We start from the raw sequence: 19,550 nt of genomic DNA on the forward strand, positions 1-19,550 counted from the left end.
TATAACTGACCTTCTTGCCTGGAAGGCCCTGTTAGTATCATGTATGACAATTTGACCACATTCCATCCAGGTTTTCTGACCTTTGTGCAAAAGAAGCCTCAGAATGTACACAAAACACTTCCGAATTAATTCTTCTACCCTAAAAAAATAAAAATTCCAAGCTGGCTACATACAGTATGACATCGGTGTGGTGGACGGCGAGTTGAATTTCTTTCGTTTGTAACTGCTTAAGAGTGTTATAAGACCCTATACCGGGCCCTCCAAACAAAGATGGGCAAGAATCATATGGAAAACAAATCATGAACATACTCTCCCCACGCCCTCAACAATGACAAGAAAAAATTGCAAATGACGAATACACTCGGAAACTAAAACAAAATATTACAATGCTTGGACTTCTGTGATAGCTCACCTCCAACAATTGCCAGCAAATGAAATGCCAACAACGGATGGCCCTGTTGCAAGTTATTGGGGGACTCCATCTCAACCTACAGACAAAATGTACATATATTTTTTGCATTTTTTGGTTGACTAATAGGTCACCTTGATGCATCAAACAAGCACTGTTATTGTGTCACCATCCTATTTCTCATTCTAATTACACAAGTCACGATTTATAGAACTTTTTTAAATAGAGAATGGCAAATGATGCAAAATACATCTTCCTCAGACCCAAATCAGATCTTCAAGTTTTACTGAGGATTAGGAGGGCGGCTGTTTGCAGCAGAAACACGAGATCCCCACTCTAACAGCTCCTTGCTAGTGTCATCCTTGTGCGCAAAAACCTCAATGAAACACAATGAATCCTTTTGGTCTCCTGTGGCAGTTGCAATAGCCTCTGTTAGTTCATCCTCCGTCCGGACCTGCATCCATATGATCCTTCGAGTTAACCTTCTCTATGTTATCTCATCAACATAGTGTGCATCAATAAAAATGAAACATGGTGCATCTATGGTGTTTTCAGAAATGAACCCAACCCCTATAGTGTGCATCCTATACACAATTCCCTGATGCAGAACAGTTGGTATGATAGAAGAAACATGTGCAGTATGAGAGGAAGTGTTGCACAACTCCTGTCACATGCAACCTCTGAATGGGAGCTAAAGGTATCAAACAGATTATCCATACTGACCTTGGCCGTCCAACATTTTCCTTCACCATTGTGAATGGCATCAACAAGCTTGGTGTAGTCCCAGTTCTTTATTACGTTGTATGGGCCATCATGTATCTCTACTTCAATTGTGTATCCTCCATTGTTGATGAGAAATATAATGCTCCTTTGACCACATCTTAACATTGTTGAAACATCTTGTGCTGTCACCTAAAGAAAAGGAGAATAATTAGAGTTAGAGCTTTCCACATGTTATGCAAAACTGGCCAAAGAATCATTTTTATTCCACACCCCTCCTTTCTCAACTCCTGCATGCAAGCACACAATAGCCATCAACATGACTGACCTGGAAACTTCCATCACCAATGCAAGCAATCACACGCTTATCATTAGCAGCCTGAGCATACCCAAGAGTGGCACCTACTGACCATCCAATTGATCCATACTGCATCTGGAATTCGTAACTGTATGAAGTGACTGTCAGTTTTTGAAAGAACGCTGCCGACATAAATTGGTGTTGATATTAACTACCATAAGCAACCAACGTGACTTACCCACAATTTTCTGGCAGACGGAGCTTCTGGCAGTTGAACCATGAGTCTCCTGTCTCTGCAATAACTGCAGTGTCTCCCCCCAGCATATTCTGTTCAACAAGTGAGGTTAAATAAGAGAAGCACAAGTACACAAACCATACATAGAAGACCAAGAAGTGTACAAAAAGTAAGGAACAAATGATCCAGTTACACATTAAAATTACAAAAAAAAAAGGGGAGGCGGGGGGGAGAATGCTAAATGGTTGTGTAACTCCTGCGCCCAGACTCGGGCCAAATTTACCATTCCATCCCTGTGGAAATCGAATATCCCATCCGTGTTGATGCCCATGCACAGGTTCTCATTGGCTCCCACACTGGTGCAGGGGATACATGCCCAGATAGCGATCTCTTGCCCAAAGAAAAATAAACAAATTCTTGGAATTGATAGAAAGGTACCTAGTAAACCCTTCAAGGTGACTATGGCAGCTTATCACAGCTGTATAGAGGGTCCCCTATCCAGTGGACATCCACATCAATGAATTATCCAAGTGGTTCAAATTGGGACGTCAAATAGCAAGTAAGTCAAGGTGACCAATGTAGAAATCTCTTCCCCGCCCCCAACCCCCACCCACCACCCACCACCCACCACCCACCACCCACCACCCACCACCCATCATCCCTTTGTGTAACTAAAATCAGAGAGGTCACAAATCACCATGTGGAGGGTTTTGTGGCCCATCTGAACATCCATTGGACTGGGAACCCTCACGATTGAGAACATGTCAAGTTTCATACCCCAACTGGGTTATTTGGTCCACTATTTATTGGAGTTCTTCCCTACTGATTGCAGCTACCGTAATAGTTTCTATTCCAAAAATGGCATAGGAGGGCTTACTTAGCCAGATGGTATAGTGCTTCTAGGACGAAAGTTACATGTGATTTGAGGTTGGCATGGGGAATCTGTGGAGCCCTTATGGGCAGCCAATGAAGCTACTAAGTGGAAGATCCTGTAATTACATACATTTCTTGGCTATTTGACTCACCTAATTGATGATGAATCAAATTGCAAATAGTAATTGATCAGATAGCCAAAACTCCCAATCGTATTGTTTTTCATCTATGGGAGCTACTTCACGAGATCAGCACATGATACATACCATTAATTGGACAGAAGTCATGCATACAATGTTCAAAAAAATTATAAGCTGATCAATTCATGAATTCAGCAGAAAGAGGCATCTGGTCACACTTCAGCAATCATAAGAAAATGAAAGGAAAAAGTAAGAGAATGATCTAGGTCATGCTTCTTTTGGCTAACCTGAATGTGCTTGAAGAGGATGTTAACTCTCAGAGGTTCACCTTGCTCACGCTTGACAGGGATGCCATGAGGGACATAGATCCTACGATAATTCTCCAGCGCTGTGCTGTTCTTCTTCAGCCTTGGGGCCAATGCTTTCAAGAAGTCGGCCATGAAAACCCAACCTAAGGAAGGTCCATTACCAATTGTGATACGATTAGGCTGCACAATCACCGATTTTTCCTTCTTGATCAGCAAGGAATAGCCCACTGAACTGTAGTCATTAAAGATGGGGCCAACAAACATATAGGCATCTGCAGACTCCACTATCTCCCCACAAAAATTGGAACTGACGGCACCCCAGTACGTCCCAATGAATTGTGGGTGTTGTTCTGGGACCAATCCCTTTCCTGATGGCATAATCGCTATTGGATAACCACATGCATTTGCCAGCTCTACAAATGCGTCTTGCGCCTTCGCAAACCTTAGTCTAGGCCCACCCACAATCACAGGCTTTACAGCCTTATTCAGAAAATCAGCTGTTGCCTCCACAGCTGCCTCTAATCCCATGTGATTGCTCACCCTGCATGCAAGTATCAACATTAAAACATGGGTGAACAGCCCCGCAACCCCCATCCCAGAAAAAGATAATCAGAATATACTCTTCAGTGTCTCTAATTGGCATGAAAGAAAAACCAGATACTGAAATATCAATATTTGATAGCCTAAGATTCTTAATTGACATATAATTAAACTGGTTCATTCCAAGCTAATTAAGGGAAACATAATTCCTATATATATATATATATATATATATATATCATTCTATGTGGAGCTTCTGCAACAAGAAAAAGTAGCGAACAACTGCAAATCTGCAAAAGCATCTAACATACTAACACATCATCTATTCCAATAAGCTAAGATCAATGCAACTCTATAGCATGATCAAATCGCATTAGACAGATTTATGCCCATAAGAAGAAAAAAAAAAGCCAACCATAAACAAGTGAAGCCTGAATAACTCCATTCCATAATTTTAGAGAAACCAAACCAAGAGCTTAGAAGGATAAAAGCAAGATCTGCTGTAAGAGAAGGCCATGACCTGAAAACATTTGTTAATATACAACTAAGTTGTAGAACAGCCATACATAGAACTAAAGTTTTTTTTTTTTTAATTACACTATAATTATAATTAATAGAGAAGGGTGCAAAATGGTGGAGCTTATGATGACCAATTTGAACATCGACATAGTACAGGGGTATTCATGGGAAACATCTAATACTTAGTTACAACAATAAAAATGGTGAAAATTTACTTTCTCCATTGAAAACTAGGTTGGAATTCATCAAAAGTCGAAATCGTCGAAATCAAGTACCCAGCTTATACAAGACCATAAAGGCAGAAACAATACAAATGTTAAATCTAACACTCAAATGTCCCCTCAAAAAAAATGAATGAACAAACCAAAAAAGGGAACACAAAAGAGGAAATGGGGAAAAGATAAGGTCTCAATCCTCTAATAGCTCAAGTCAGACACAGAGGATTCTCAGGATCAAGTCCAGATGATGGCCACATTGCAAAGGCAAAGCTTATGCCTAAACCAATCTTAACTACTAAACACACAGAAGGAGAAAGGAATATGGAGAATTTTCAATAAGGAGAATTCCTCTTTGTTTCCTGGTCCCTGAAGAGCTTCGTGACTCTTAATCTCCATAAACCAAGCTCGATCCTAAACCAGGGGACCAAATATTTCTCTGGGCACTTCCCCTCTGTCAACCTATCTATATCATCTGAAGTCACACATGATATAACATCTAATCAAAAACCTTTTAATCAAAGTAAAGATAGCCATGATTTATAAACTTTATAAAATGATAAAGCTACCCCACCTTACAAAACAATTTTGCATCAAAGTGAGCATCCAAAAATAGGAAATCAGGAAGAATAATCAAATTCTAACACAAGCATTATTTAAAAAAAAAAAAAAAAAAAAAAAAAAAAAGGCCTGTCTGTTTCATGTACAATCTGGGGGGGGGTGTATGTACCTCGGAGGAAGGGAGAAAGGCACGGGCTCTCTAGCGAAAGTCGGATGAGGAATTCCGGGCAAGTTGCAGCTAATGCTGATATAAACAGGCTTGCATTCCTTCAAAGCAGTTGAAATTGCAGTATCGATCAGCTCATGCGCATCGTCCAAGTTGTTCACCACTGCCTGCACCAACACAAACGCCAGCCATCAGCAACTACAGAATTCAACCAAAAGTAACAGTAGTAGAGATGCAACAGTGACTTGCCTGAGCACAAGTGACCGTCTGAAAGGATCGAAACTCCTGGCTGAAATCAGGCAATCCGATGGTATGATGGAGAATCCGGTTGGTTCCATAGTCATTGGAATTGGGTCCACCGACGATGCAAATAACAGGGAGGTTCTCACTGTAAGCACCCGCAATTGCATTGAGAATGCTAAGCCCACCGACCGTGAAGGTAACAACACAGGCACCGACGCCACGTGCACGGGCATAGCCATCTGCAGCGTACCCTGCGTTAAGCTCGTTGCAGCAGCCTATCAGGTTCAGCCCGGGCTCTGCGATCAGGTGGTCGAGCAGCGTCAGATTGAAGTCACCGGGAACAGAGAAGACGTCACTCACCCCAATCTGAACGAGGCGCCGAGCGATATGGCGGCCGAGAGAGGAGCTGGGGGAGCTGGGCAACACAAAGGAAGGGGCGGTGCTCGGATGCGGTAAGCCGCCGTTATGGATCTGGGTTTCCATTTTTCTTTATGGGTTTTTTATTTGATGATGTTGAATAGATGAGGAAGGGTTGAATGCAGCAGAAACATACTTATAAGTCTCTGGTCGCGAGTCTTTGATTCATGAGAGGGGTTGAAGAGTGGGTTTCGAAAACCATGGGCGGTTTTGGAGAAAAAGAAAACTGAGAGAGAGGACATTGGAAGGAAAGATAGGGAACTATTGGGGAAGGGGGGAAAGGCCGATAGGAGAAAACAATGAATTAAGATGCGATTGGTTGATAGCAGTAAGTAGCACCACTAGCACTTTTTTTTTTGGTAGAAAGCACAGTAGCACTCAAGGTAGGCAATTCGATTGGTATTTGTGAAAGACGACCTTCTTAGAGACAGACTATTCAACCGGTGGGGCAGGGACTTCTTTTGATTAGAATACATTAGATTAGAGGGGGTTAAGTGTAGAACTCATTGAATACGGACAAGGATGTATGAAATAAAAAATTTCTGAGTTTCTGATTTGTGGGAGCTGAGGTGGTGGTTCAGCAAGTTGTGTGAATTGTGTCAAATTACAAATGAGCAGTTTGGGGAAAAAGGAATACAATAAGAGAGAGACAGAGAGCAGTCGCCACCTGTTGAGTCGTGAACTCGCGATTAACAGCCCTGAAGAGTGAAGATAGATTCGGATTTCCAAGTTCCAACTGGGAAAGGTACAACGTACAAGTGGACCGAAACACAGCCCGAGGGAGGGAGATTAAGTCATCATTTCGCACCCCATGTGAGGGCACAACATTGTGCTGTTCGGATAGGGAACAACAGAGGATAAAAATTCTCGCACACCGCCCTGTGCCTTATTGCCTTGTGCCCTGATATAGTTGTGTACGAAATGACCACTACACCCTTGGAACCCCGAAAATGATCAGAGGTGGGGGGTCAGAAATGACAACCTAATCCGCTACCTAAACACAATGTGCAAGTGAGGTTAAATCGTCATTTCCACCTCCCTATGAGAGAAACTGGACAACCGTACCAGACAAGAAACTGAATAGAAAAATAATTCATGGTCAGAATGCAAGGGCGGTATGTTTGACACGACTGAGTTACGTTCTTTCACTGGTAGGACTCACAAAATAGGCTACCTGGAAATCTTACAAATGAGTGGGTTTGATTGACTATTCGACTCTCAGCCCAATCCTTTGTTGACAATAAGTGTGTGGCCCTTAATATATGGCCCCTTTCTAATCCCTCTATAGGTCCTTCTATGGCCCCTTGTGCATGGTTCTAGTGCACGTTATCGGATTGGGTATCGGTCACTTGTAAAATTGATACGATACTGATAACAAAATCGATATGATACTGATAAGCAAAATCGATACGATACTGATATAGTATCAGAATGGATCGGTTGTATCAAACAAAATTACCCTTGAATCTCCTTGAAAAAATAGATTTTCTGACCATTTTATCCCTAGTCTGTATCGTGTCACTGGTATGGTATTGGTACAATATCAAGATCAACTACAAACAAAATCAATACGTATCGCCTAATATGAGCGATATGATACCGATACTTAAAACCATGCCCTTGTGGTTATCTACATACGTACAGATGATCCATTCACCCCCTTATGCGTCTTTATGGGAGTAGGGGTATTAATGAAAACAAAAAGGACAATGAGTTATCTCTAACATGTACGCTCACATGTAGATGATCCATTATCCCTCTTGTGCGCCCTTAGGGGGGAAAATGGGGATCTTTATCCTCTCAATATATCTGCCCCTCAATTTCCTCAATTCCATCTAATAGGGAGTGGAAATGGCCACCCTACCTCCTGCCTGAACACACTGCTCGAGTGGAGTCCACCTCCCACTATTAGAGGGAATTGACGGACAGAAAAATTGAGGTGATAATTTCCCCTTGAGAGAAAAAAATGTGCATGCCCAAAAACCCACACCCTCTAATGTGGGGAAAATTATCGCCCCCAGTACTGGGGGCAGTGTTGTGCACATCGTGCGGCGTAGCACCGCCTGTGTGTGCATAGTGGGCCCCACTGTGCACACGTGGGTGGTGCTGCACCGCACGATGTGCACAGCACCCCCAGTACTAGGGGCGATAAGGACCCCTAATGTGGGCGCCCCTGATCTTTGTGGAGTTGTCCCCACTTGACCATTTTGCTCGTGTATGGTTTTTCTTTTTCCCTTTTTTTTTTTTTTTAATTATTATTTTTACTTATAATTCAGACGATGCAGCCGCCATTCTGGGTTAAAATACAGATTGATTAATCTTTGAGACTTAAAGAAGGAAGATTCCCAATTCGCTTAGAAAGGTAGAAGTCTAGAATCCCTACTTTGAAAAATACAAAACTAGGAATGTTTGGTTCAATGTTTCAAATGATTCTGCTAATGTGTCTACCTCAACTTTTACTCTATCGATCCAGGGCTTGCCCTGGTGGTTTGTTACTCCCTTGGGAGATTTGCATAAGGAGTTTGATCGGTGGTTCAAGTTTCTTTAGCAACTCCTAATCCATATTTATTTGCTTTTCAAAAAGTGGAGCCTTGGGGTTCCATATTTGATCCCTCTTGTGGGTTCTCTCCTTGCCTCCTTATGGGGCCCCGATGGAATCATAGCCAGTTGGCCCTTAAATTGCACCCAAAAAAAAAAAAAAAAAAAAAAAAAAACTGTTACTCTATAATCATAGCCAACAAGACCAGAACGAACGATCAGTATTATTTGAGGTTGAGGCAATTCGTAACCATGAATATAGTGAGTAGATAGAGAGCTTACACTTCTCCTCCCCAATCCCCATACTATATATAACCTGATTAGGCAGCAAACAGAAACATTGAAAGATAGAGAGGCAGTCCAAACTTTAATAAAAAGTTGAAACTAGTTGTTTAATTTGATGCAATCCTACCAGGAAAAGTTCTGGACCTGTTCTGTAAAATGGCATTTTACAGAACCATGTATAGTATTTCACCTACTGTAAATGGTTTTTGAAACAGTCCATTTGTGCCACCACAACACATGACTCACAAGCTCATCAAAGTTAAAACTATGATACAAATCACAGCTGATAAACTAGTTCAATAGCATGAACAAATTTTTTATTTCGGCTCATCAAGGTAGACAGATAGTATCAGGTTTTAAATTGCATAGAAGAAGCTGGGAATGAAGAGACAGGCCTCAAAGTGATACAGGTTGTATCCAAAATGGCATAAGTATGGAGAAAATCCCATATCAGAACCTAAACCTAAGCTTTATAGTTCCTGATATATATCCACATATTGAAGCTTCTTTACAATGACCAACTCAAGAATGTAAAAAAGAACAGAGAACTGATTCTTGATTAGCTAGTGGATGAAAAGTTTGACAGGATGTGCTCTCAGTTTTTACAAGTCCAAATTTGAATCAAGGTCCTATTTACCAAAAAAATAATTAATCAAGCTCCTCATTTAATTCCCTTATGTTTCTCCTGTAAGAGTTGATTATACCGATCTGAAGTATCTCAATGGACCTAGAGCTAAAATTGAGACGTGTCACAGACTTGACTTTTAAATGATGCATTCCCAAAATGTTAGACAATCATCCACAAGTCTCTTGCTCTCTACCACTGTATCAACACCATGGCAATGTTGCACTCTTGCAATTTCCCATATCTGGGTAATTATCTCTCTAGGGATCTCCATCTTAATTTGAGTAACAGAATAATCCAATTTCCCTGGAATATATATTGCATTTGAGGCATCTTGATAAACCTGGAGCTATGGAGAACTTTGGTGTTCCTTAGAGATGAAAGGAGCCATTGGCAGTAATAAGATTCTAGTTCTTGGATTAAAGAACCACGGTATGCATTCCATTCAAGGTTATCCATTCCTAACCACATGAATTCTCTTTAACTGCTCCTGCAGTCCTAGAATTCCTAACCATCTGTGGTAATGCACCAATCCTTTAGTCTTGCATAGAATGAAAGGCAGTAGTAGGAGGGGCACAACAGGACCAAGATATCCCTCATCTTCTTCAATGCCCTTGATTTTACAAACACATTTCTGAAACTACCACATATCGTTTTCATATATCTTCTATGGCTAATGTAGGGTGAGTAATTAGAAAAGCATACTCTGGGAAAACCACTGAGATGAGAAATGTGAAGGAACTAAATATGAAATGTTGGGCAATTCCTGTGTCTGCTCTATGGTGTTGGTCAGATAGATATCTCCACTCTATATGAAGGCATGTTATCCAAATTGACAGGATGTAACCTCCAGTGATATGCCATAAGCTACTCAAGATCAATGACTAGTTTATATGATGAAATCAAGTTCACATCATTTCATCTGAGATTCAGACTCATTCATGGACAAGAAATAGCCTAAATTTACCAAGAAAGATGGTAATCTATATTCATTTGCAAAGAATGGCTAATGAATTACATTTAAACCAATGAGCAAATATTTCAAGACATTAAATTAAATGAGTGAAACTCTTGCTTCCACACACTAAAATCAGTTAATTTTCTAACCTTGCCTACATCAATAGTTCTCCGGACATTGAACGGACTCAATAGACCGTTGGATCTCGTTGATCGCCCTCAAGCAATGATCAGCTTCTTGAAGATCACCATCATCGAAGATCATTTCTTCCCTGGCCTCCTCGGATGGGGTAGTGTCCCCACCTGAGAATGAACTTCTAAGTGGCTTCGAATTCCATGGAGACCCTATCAAGAGATTCCATGGTAATGGCTGGAAAAGGGAAGGAAGGGGGAAAAAGGAGAGAGAGAGAGAAGAGAAGACCCAATCAGTCTAGCTCCAAAAGATAACAAACACCACCACCGCCTCTCGCAGTAGGCAGCAGAGGAAGTTCTCAGGAAAAGCCTTTCTCTGGAGGAAAGAGGGTTGTGATGTATTCCAGATTCAAGAAGTTTAAGCACTTTCATCTCCCCTGCATTTTCTATTCATCTTCCCACCCACTGATTCTCTGATTCAAGTTCAAAGCAAAATGGATAACCCATCTGCTGAATCAAGTCAAGCATCAGTTTCGTCCACTGTCTCATACTCCTCCTTTGGGGCTGAAGAGTTTCCAACCTAATCTATTGTGGAGGTTGCTTATCTGTATCAGAGAGGGTTACTATAACACAGGTGCATGACAGCAGGAGAGAATGGGAGAAATCTGAGTGTGGATGACAGGATGAGAGTCTGGAGATTCGTGGATGCGGCGGAGATGGAGGTGACGCTGGTGGTGGAGGTGGGGCGTTTAGGGTTGGGGTTTGAGAGGGTGTTAGTGATGTCAAGAGGACGGCACGGAGAGGAGTTGGGGTAGTTGGTGAAGATGGGGAGATGGATTAGGTGGCTGCGGTGGTTTCAGAGAGGTGGGGAAGAAGGTGGGCTTGGCAAGGGTAGTGTTTCCGGTGAATGCCATTGGTGAACGGCTCACTCCTCTGCTTTGTTCCACTTCCAACAAGTCTGGTATTGAGGTGGCGGAAGGTTCTACTTCGTTGGGGTAGAGGGGTGGGAGGAAGCAGAAGGGATACGTTTGGTTCTTTTATGGGTAAAGTACACGTACCCCCCTAGAATCCACCCAAGTATTCCTCGTACCCCTAAATAGCTCAATATTTCATGTACTATCCCTGCTTTATACCCCAAATGCCGTTTAAGTCTACACCAGGTATTAAATGCTATAAAATGACCAAACTACCTTTTCTTCTATCTTTTCTAAAATTTGAAAAGACCTAATTGCCCTGACCTATTTGCCAAAATTTAAAAAGACTAAAATGCCCTCATCTTCCCCAAATCATCGTCTTTTACATACCCCCACCACCACCACCACTCCAAGTTCTGAACTTCTTAATCGCACCCCTCTCTCCCCTCACCACCACCACCATCACCACTCCAAGTTCTGAACTTCTTAATCGCACCTCTCTCCCCTCCCTCAACGGCTCAACCTTCTCAACTTTCACAGGTACCGATCTGTGTCACCCACCATAGTCCGTAACCGAGAAAATTGTCGGAATCCACTCCTTCATGGGTTCAATTCCTTTACTTCCTTAATCTCCTCCAGATTTTTCATCTTTCGAACCCCACAATCTCTTGATCATGCTCTGCAAAGATTCGTTTTTTTTTCCTTAAGAAAACTGAGTCATTCGCTACATAACCCAGATCTGCTTGATTACTAGGATCGGGGAAAAAATTACTCAAAAGGGGAGAAACCCTCATCTGCCTGTGTATTCTTCCTTCAAAAGCCGAATTGAGAGCAACCGATGCACAGACTGGATAAACACCATCAGAATGGCCTCGACGCTAGACTTTTCAAGTGGAATCGAGTGAATTTAACAATTAACACCACCCACGTCTCTGTTTTGAAGTAAGCATCTCAACCCAGTTAGGTATTGTGTCTTATCTCTTCATCCAGACTTAAAACTTAACTAATTAACTAGAGATTATCCCCTAAATGACTTTGATCGCAGCCAACGTGTCACTCGATGGTTGTTTAGGTATAGCGCGACATCGAATTGATTCTCACCCACCTAGTATTATAGCATATTCGAAACTTATCTTTCCACTTTCCTTCCCCCATCACCTGTTGCCTAAAGCACTAACTGCAACTCTGCCAAACGAAACAGTAATTTTTAAAAAAAAAAAAAAAAAAAAAACCACTCTGCACTCATCATTTACATGCCTTACTGTTTGAGCATAAGCATCTCAGGCATTACTGAAAAAGATCTCTCTTTTCGTTTTCTTTCAAATTTTGAAAAAAATGGAACATTTTATTTCTAGTGTGAAAGAAAAAAAAATTTGTATAAATGCAACGGAAACTGCTTCCTCTCTCTCTCTCTCTCTCTCTCTCTCTATTCCTTTCAAATTTTGCACAGATAGGTGGAGGAGTTGGAAGTGGGGCTTTAAGGTGGTGATGTGTTAATGGTGGGTGGTGGTGGCGGCGGCGGCGGCGCTGGTGGTGGTGGTGGTGGTGGTGGTATTGGGTATCTACATTGTAAGAAGATGATGATTTGGGGAAGATGAGGGTATTTTAGTCTTTTCAAATTTTAGCAAATAGGTTAGGGCAATTAGGTCTTTTCAAATTTTAGAAAAGATAGAAGAAAGGGTAGTTTGGTCATTTTAGAGCATTTAATACTTGGTGTGGACTTAAATGGGATTTGGGGTGTAAAACAAGGGTGGTACATGGAATATTGAGGGGTGGTATGTGAAATATTGAGCCGCTTAGGGAGGTATGAGGAATATTGGGTGCATTCTAGGGGGGTACGTGTACTTTACCCATCTTTTATTTGTTTGAAAAGGTAGAATAGATAGTTTATATACTAATAAAGGTAAAATTGTCTTTAAAAAAAATAACCATCAGAGATCATTAGTTAACAACCCTTGACTAATGGTAGGGGGGTGTGTGTAATTTTTTTTTTCTCGATTAGGAGAACCGATTGATATTTGCATATTTAGTGTGGGTGCTTTAAAATAAAATAATGACACATACCTTGGGGGATGGTGTGGATAATTTCCCTTAAAAATGAGACAACAAACAATTAAAAGAGTGTAGATGCACTCTAAATACATCTAGAGGTGCCATTCAGACACTCCCATTTATAATTTGTTACTTATAATGAGATGTTTTTATTATGCCAAGTATGCGATCGAATGGTAGCAGAACATGTTTAACTTCTTGATCCTTCGATTACAATCTTCATAAAGTACAAAAAAAATTACATATGTGAAAGTTCTTCAACAAATGAGATGACAATTCCAGAAATTTCCTTTCTACAATTTATTACAGTTCAATCAAATTGTATCTTTTATTTTTGAGAAAGAGAGTGGTTTTTTTCCATTGACATAGGCACCACATCGGATTTCAGAGACCATACACATAGATCATAAATAAAATGCCCAAGTTACTCCGAATTATGCTTCAATTCCTCAAATAAATGAATTGGTTGGATCATCTATTAAGAAAAATTCTAAAGTACAATGGAAGATGAAAACAAAATAAATTATATAAAAAAAGTTGCCACCCCGAGGAATAGATTATTGGATTAGATATTTTATCCCACTTAGACAAACATGGTGAAAAAAATATGCCCATAAGCCACGTATCATATGTCATGTGGAAAGGTGAGACTTGAGAGTAGGCAACCAACATCTTTTATAAACAATTTTCACCAAAAACATATTTTATAAACAAGAAAGATTTTAAAAAGTATTTTGATATGAATATATGTTTCATCATGCCTTCATTTTGAACCGTTGAATATGCTATATCCTTTTCTCATGCATGGATTGATGATTTTGACATATTGATTATTTAATAGATTTTTTTTTTTGGGGTAACTAGACTTCTAAGATAGATAATTCATGAAGTTTGGTGATATATCTTAATTAATCTATAATTTCAACCATAGCTCTAGATGATGATGTGAATATGGACAATATTTACCAAATTTTGATTCCAATCGAACTACTACCAGGCATATATTTAAGGTTTGACAAAAGTAGTTCTAGATGAAGGTGGGCCAGAACCTGCTTACATTTGACAAAAAAAAAAAAAGAAAAAAAGGAGAAATCTTTACGTTAAACAATCATTTTTTAGAGGGGGGGGGTTGTGCTAAAATTTTGCTGTTATGGCCATAGCAGGATTGTTCCTGCTACATGTATGTGGCTGAACCTTAGCAAACCACGTTTATCTTTTATTATTTAATATTAAAAAATAAATAAAATAGAAACTTAACTGAAACATAATCTGTTTGCTCAACATTAATCCAAATATTATTCTAACATTACCCATTTGTTACCCTTTTGTTTGGGATACAATACTAAATTAAAAACAAGAGATACAATTGGAATCAAACACCGAACAACGCTCTCACCTCTTCTTCTTCTCCGTTTTTTATTTTTTTCTTCTGCTTCTTGGTTTACACACATGAAACTTCTTCTTCATTCTTTTGATGCGTTCTGTCTCCAAGCTCCACCAGAAAACTGTATTACCTTTAAAAAAAAAAAAGAACTTTAGGGTTCCAAGGTATATTGCATTTGCAGTGCTAGAAGGAAGCATATTTAATGGGAGCTTTTGATAATGCACACCCTTAATGCCAATAGCAAAGGAGGATCTCCCCTTAACTTTCAATTGGACTTGCAAATTTTAAAGAGATGATAATTTTGGGACAAAATATAATCATGAAGTTTATGGATAAAGTGGAATCCAATTAAGTGAAGCATTCAAACTTATATTCCAAAAATTTCACAAAAAATTGATCAATACTTGTAATTATTTAATTAAGGTTTGTAAATATTTTAAAATTTCGAATTAGTTATTTCTCAAGTTATTAGCAACAAGCTTCTATGGAACCTGATATTGTAGACGGAATTATCTATTCCTTGAATATTTAGGAATTATTCACAATATTCAGAAATTTTATTCATCTTAAAAAAAAAAGGTTTTTTTGATCGTATTACTCTTACCTGTTTCTATACGTCAAGATATTCTTGTCGAAAGAGGCTCTGAGCTCCTTCTATATGCGTTTTGTGTGTGTAAACCTAGAAGAAGTAGAAGAAAAGAAGAAGTGGCGAGAGCGTGGTTCAGTGTTTGATTCCCATTACATCTCTTATTTTTAATTTACTATTGTATTCCAAACAAAAGGGCAAAGTTGGAATAATATTTAGATTAACATTAAGCAAACAGATTACATTTCAGTTAAGTTTATGTTTTATTATCTTTTAACATTAAATAATAAAAGGTAAACGTGGTTTGCTGAGGTTCAGGCACGTACATGTAGCAGCGAAATTTTATTCGTGGTGTGGAGGATTTCTAACAACACATACTAAGTTAGTATTCTTTTCATATTTATACCAATCTCAAAAGATTAACCGACTTTTAGGATCGTAAAATTATGAGAGTTATTCTCTTCATCTATCTCTTCATCTATAGATGTTGAAGCTGATACTTTGGCTAAACTATTTTACTACCATTATTTTCATGCTACTATTTTAATGAGGTTTTATTACTGATATTCCTTAAAGTGTTAAATAATTTATAATCTTACTTTTTTACCCTTATAGTATAACACAGTTTTTTTCCAAGGAAGGTAAATCTTTATATTTGACATAATACTAAAAAATATGCAAGACAATGACAATTTTTTTTTTATAATGATATAATGATAAATCACATTCAATTAATTTTGAAAATCTTTTTCTTACCACCAATTTCAAGAACGTTTAGGAATATGATACGGGACAATCAAAAGAATGTGTGAAGTTCTAACTACACCTATAAAGGCCTTAGTTAGAGAGTCCCTAATCTATTAATTGTTAAACCATAAACTTAATTTATTTATTTTTTGTGAAATCATAAAAACGTGCTAGTCCTTTTCTAACTATCTTAAGCAATGTTCTCTTTGAAATTTATCATTTAAAACCTCAAATGTGAATTAAACTAATTATCCTCAACTGCAAAAGCATTATTAGTGCCAACCCAATATAAGCTGGTCCTTTTGTTTCCAAGTAAGATTTTTACTTGCAAAACTGCATTTTACCTACGCCACAAAAGGCAAAGAGAAGGACCCCAATTATGTTTTGCTAAGACGCCCAAATCATCAGAATTAAGGTCATCACTTTCATCCCCAAATAATGCAGATACCACACGCCACAAGAGGCAAAGAGAAGTACGTTAGGTGAAGGACTGCTGGCATAGCAACAGTAATGATGTTTAAATTTTCACACCTTATAGATGTAGAATCAAATGCCAAAGGAAATAGTGGACTGGTTGGCATTGTTTTCCCTTTTATTGGTTGGGAGAAGTATTTCTCATCTACGTCCAAAGGTATCTCTAGATTGGCACAAATACTTTGCATTATTCTGTAAAATTTCATACAGCAAGAGAATGCTAATTGGTTGTGTAATCTCTGCATCAGCGCAATAGCCAATGAAAGTGCGCACAAATGCATTGCTTTGAATACGAATTTTTATTTCACTGCATTTGAACGGTTTTTTCACGCACAAAGTCATTGATTTATGTCTAGGCACAAGAACCATGCTAACCACACAACCACATCTAAGCCCCAATCCGGTTGATGCCTACCTAATTCTAAGATACCCTAATTAAGAACCTATCTTTACCAAAAAAACAATAATTAAGAACCTATTATGTAGTAGTTTATGATTATATTACTACATTCTTTCTTATCAAAATATTATTGCCCTTTTCATCTAAAAAAAATAAAATAAAATAAAATATTGCCCTCTATCCTATATATTATGCAATTCTTGATATGATGGTTTCATTTGCTTTTGCTCTTGCTCTCATTCCCTCCCCCTCCTTTTCCTCTTTTTCCATCTTTTCTAGCCAAAGCTTATAGGAGTAGGTTCTCCCACACATGATTTAATATTTCTCTTGAGGAAAAAGATACATGCCAGGTTACATGGAATCTGAATGAATCAGACACAAGAGTGTGCAAAATTACCTACTCGTCTCTTGTGAAATAAAAATCACCTTCCATGTTGATGCTCTTGCACATCTTCATTGGTCGGATCGAGTTCCTCTATGTTGCAGGGGTGCGCTAGAAGATGTCTAGCACACACCCCAGAGGTCAACACGTGGCCAAGGTGTCGTTCGAATGGCGAGGATGGATGCGCACATCTAAACGTGATGCACATGTGATGGAGTGAAGGATTTTCAGTTCGAGTGCACGCATCCATCCTTGCTGTTTAAATGGCACCTCAACTACATGTCGACCACTGTGGGTGCGTCAGGCGGACATCATCCAGCTCGGGGGGTGTTGGAGAAGAGCCTGATCGTCTCAATCGTCTGAGACGATCAGGCCCGCGTGGGTGCAGGGGGCATGCAACCTGGCAGATATCTTCTACTCTTTTTCTTTTATATATATAAGAAAGGGGTGGGTCCCTAGCATGGTGCTTCTTTCTCGATTTCCCAGAATTCTATATTCCTAAAACATGGCTGCTTCTATAAGCATATCATCAATTCGGATGACTTTTATGCAATGCAAGCCAGGGCGCCAGGGATCTGAAACGTTGAACAATGGCTTGTTGGATTTAACTGTGTTTTTGCGTCAGCCACAATGAAATCTCTATCTTATTAGGGATTATGTTTCCTGCTTCCCCTCTCAATCTTTCTCTCTTTTTCCCCATAAAATCCACAAAATAACCTCCCTACCTCTCTCCATCGATTGAACCGACAGTGGGGCTGATTAGCTTTGCCTGCCCGCATAGCCTCCGGTACCGTACAGGAAACGCCTACATTATTATTTATGTGTGCGAAGACTACCCTTCTTTCTTTCTTCTCTAAGACACTAGGGCCTTAAACATCCAAATTGCCTGATCACGGATGGTTTCTAACAACTTTGGACACAATTCAAGTCAAGTGGAGATCGATCAGTTAGAGATAAAGAAGAATACAATAACTGTGGATATAAGTAGTTTTATAATTAATTTCTAGTCAGTTTTTCACAATCCGACAACCATCCAACCCTATCCCCAAATCAAAGAATTCTGAAACGAACAAAACCATACAAGAGAAGAGAGCACAAAAGAGGAGAGTAAATAACTAAATACACAGAAAGAAGAAGTGATGAGAAGCTCCTCCTCCTCCTCCTCCTCCTCCTCCTCAGGCCTCAGCAGGGGATCTGCTCGGTGAACCAGTGCATGACGTGAATGGGGGCTTTGATCAACCCCAGCGCAAACTCCACTAAGACCGTCACGCAGAAACAGCAAGGGCATATACAACTCAGCAGTAACCTGTTAACAGAGAACGAACCCCCACATACACAAAAATACCATTAAAATCAAGATCAATTCCTTGCTGCTTAAAACCCTTTTCCCCCCCTTAACAATAACGCTCTCCAAACCCTCTAAAATTAACCAAATCAATCAAACTATTCGATCATAAGATCAAGAGAAGAGGAGAGAGAGAGAGAGAGACAGAAAAAGAAAACTAACCCAACGATCCAGATGACGACACCGACGATTGAGAGAAGGAGTGATAGAAGGGCGAAGGGGAGACCCAGGAGAAACCCCAAGGGCCTGCACTCACAATCACAGTCGCAGCACATCTTCTCTATATCTCTCGCTCTCCTTCCGCTTCGCGTCCTCGCACTTCGAATTCTGTCTGGTTGATGTGGGAATAACCCTTTTTTAAGGTTTTTGTAAGATTTTTTTTTCCCCCCCCTTTAGAGATGACGGAACGGGAAAACCAAATCAGAAAGAAAACTCGAACACGTTTGCTACCGTTTACTCAAAACGACAAAGACAGGTGTAGTTTGGAAAATGAGAAAATAGCTCGTCAAAGTGTATTACCCTCTATTATTATATAATATGTTGAGGAGTTCTGACTTCTGGTCTAATTTTACATCTTCCACTTAGTAATAAGAAACTTCGTATTGTGCAATGAGGAACAATGGAACATGCCACTTCAAAATATAAAACGAGAATGCGGAGTCCAGTCCTACGAAGGAACCCCCTTGGAAGCTGTGTCTGGATTGGAATTGGAATTGGTCGTTTCTCCATAACCTCCCCTTGCCGTTGGGAAACGAAAGTCCTCAACAACTTCTTCCCACCGCGTGTTTGGTTCTTCTGAAATGCAAGAAAATATTATGGGGAAGGTATTCATAGACTGAAGATTTTCCCATCAACTCGATCAAACGAGAGGTGTATGTCATTTTATAATGGTATTTATACCAATCTGGTCACATGAAAACATTTGCCCAATTTTTTTAACACAAAACAATTTCTTTTAATTGGCTATTGTCTTATTTTCAAATGTTATTTAAGTTTTTTTTTTTTCTAATAAAATGTTATTTAAGTTAAGAGTATAAAAAGGTCTTCAAAAATCTTTTTGAAAATGACTTGTCATTTTGCCATTA

The 19,550-nt window shown here is 39.5% G+C and overlaps 3 protein-coding genes across 4 annotated transcripts in view; all 3 read right to left on the reverse strand.

Moving 5' to 3' along the window:
- Positions 1 to 370: 370 nt before the first annotated feature.
- Positions 371 to 5,756, reverse strand: LOC122651788 (pyruvate decarboxylase 1). Of its 2 annotated transcripts, XM_043845323.1 has the most exons (8): positions 5,234 to 5,755; positions 4,988 to 5,151; positions 2,963 to 3,524; positions 1,666 to 1,754; positions 1,458 to 1,575; positions 1,133 to 1,321; positions 448 to 863; positions 371 to 407 (listed from the first exon to the last, which is right to left on the reverse strand). In XM_043845323.1, the coding sequence occupies exons 1-7, from the start codon at positions 5,708 to 5,710 to the stop codon at positions 693 to 695; spliced, it is 1,770 nt and encodes a 589-aa protein (XP_043701258.1). In that variant the 5' UTR covers positions 5,711 to 5,755; the 3' UTR covers positions 371 to 407; positions 448 to 692. The 2 variants fall into 2 exon arrangements, with proteins under 2 accessions (XP_043701258.1, XP_043701259.1); XM_043845324.1 differs by lacking the exons at positions 371 to 407; positions 448 to 863 and having other exon boundaries at positions 1,261 to 1,352; positions 1,403 to 1,575; positions 5,234 to 5,756.
- A 2,204-nt stretch (positions 5,757 to 7,960) lies between these two features.
- LOC122650246 (transcription factor GTE4-like) overlaps positions 7,961 to 19,550 on the reverse strand; it is a 30,171-nt gene continuing 18,581 nt past the window's right edge. The window contains exons 7-8 of the transcript XR_006331401.1: positions 17,626 to 17,635; positions 7,961 to 7,971 (exon numbers count right to left, since the gene is read on the reverse strand). The gene's annotated coding sequence lies outside the window, so the exon portion shown is untranslated. The remainder of the gene's footprint in view (positions 7,972 to 17,625; positions 17,636 to 19,550) is intronic.
- On the reverse strand, positions 18,292 to 18,823 carry LOC122650248 (signaling peptide TAXIMIN 1). The gene is made up of 2 exons (XM_043843608.1): positions 18,628 to 18,823; positions 18,292 to 18,426 (listed from the first exon to the last, which is right to left on the reverse strand). Exons 1-2 carry the CDS (start codon positions 18,738 to 18,740, stop codon positions 18,303 to 18,305), a joined length of 237 nt encoding a protein of 78 aa, XP_043699543.1. The 5' UTR covers positions 18,741 to 18,823; the 3' UTR covers positions 18,292 to 18,302.

This window comes from Telopea speciosissima, chromosome 2, assembly GCF_018873765.1.
Source record: "Telopea speciosissima isolate NSW1024214 ecotype Mountain lineage chromosome 2, Tspe_v1, whole genome shotgun sequence".
NCBI lineage: Eukaryota > Viridiplantae > Streptophyta > Magnoliopsida > Proteales > Proteaceae > Telopea > Telopea speciosissima.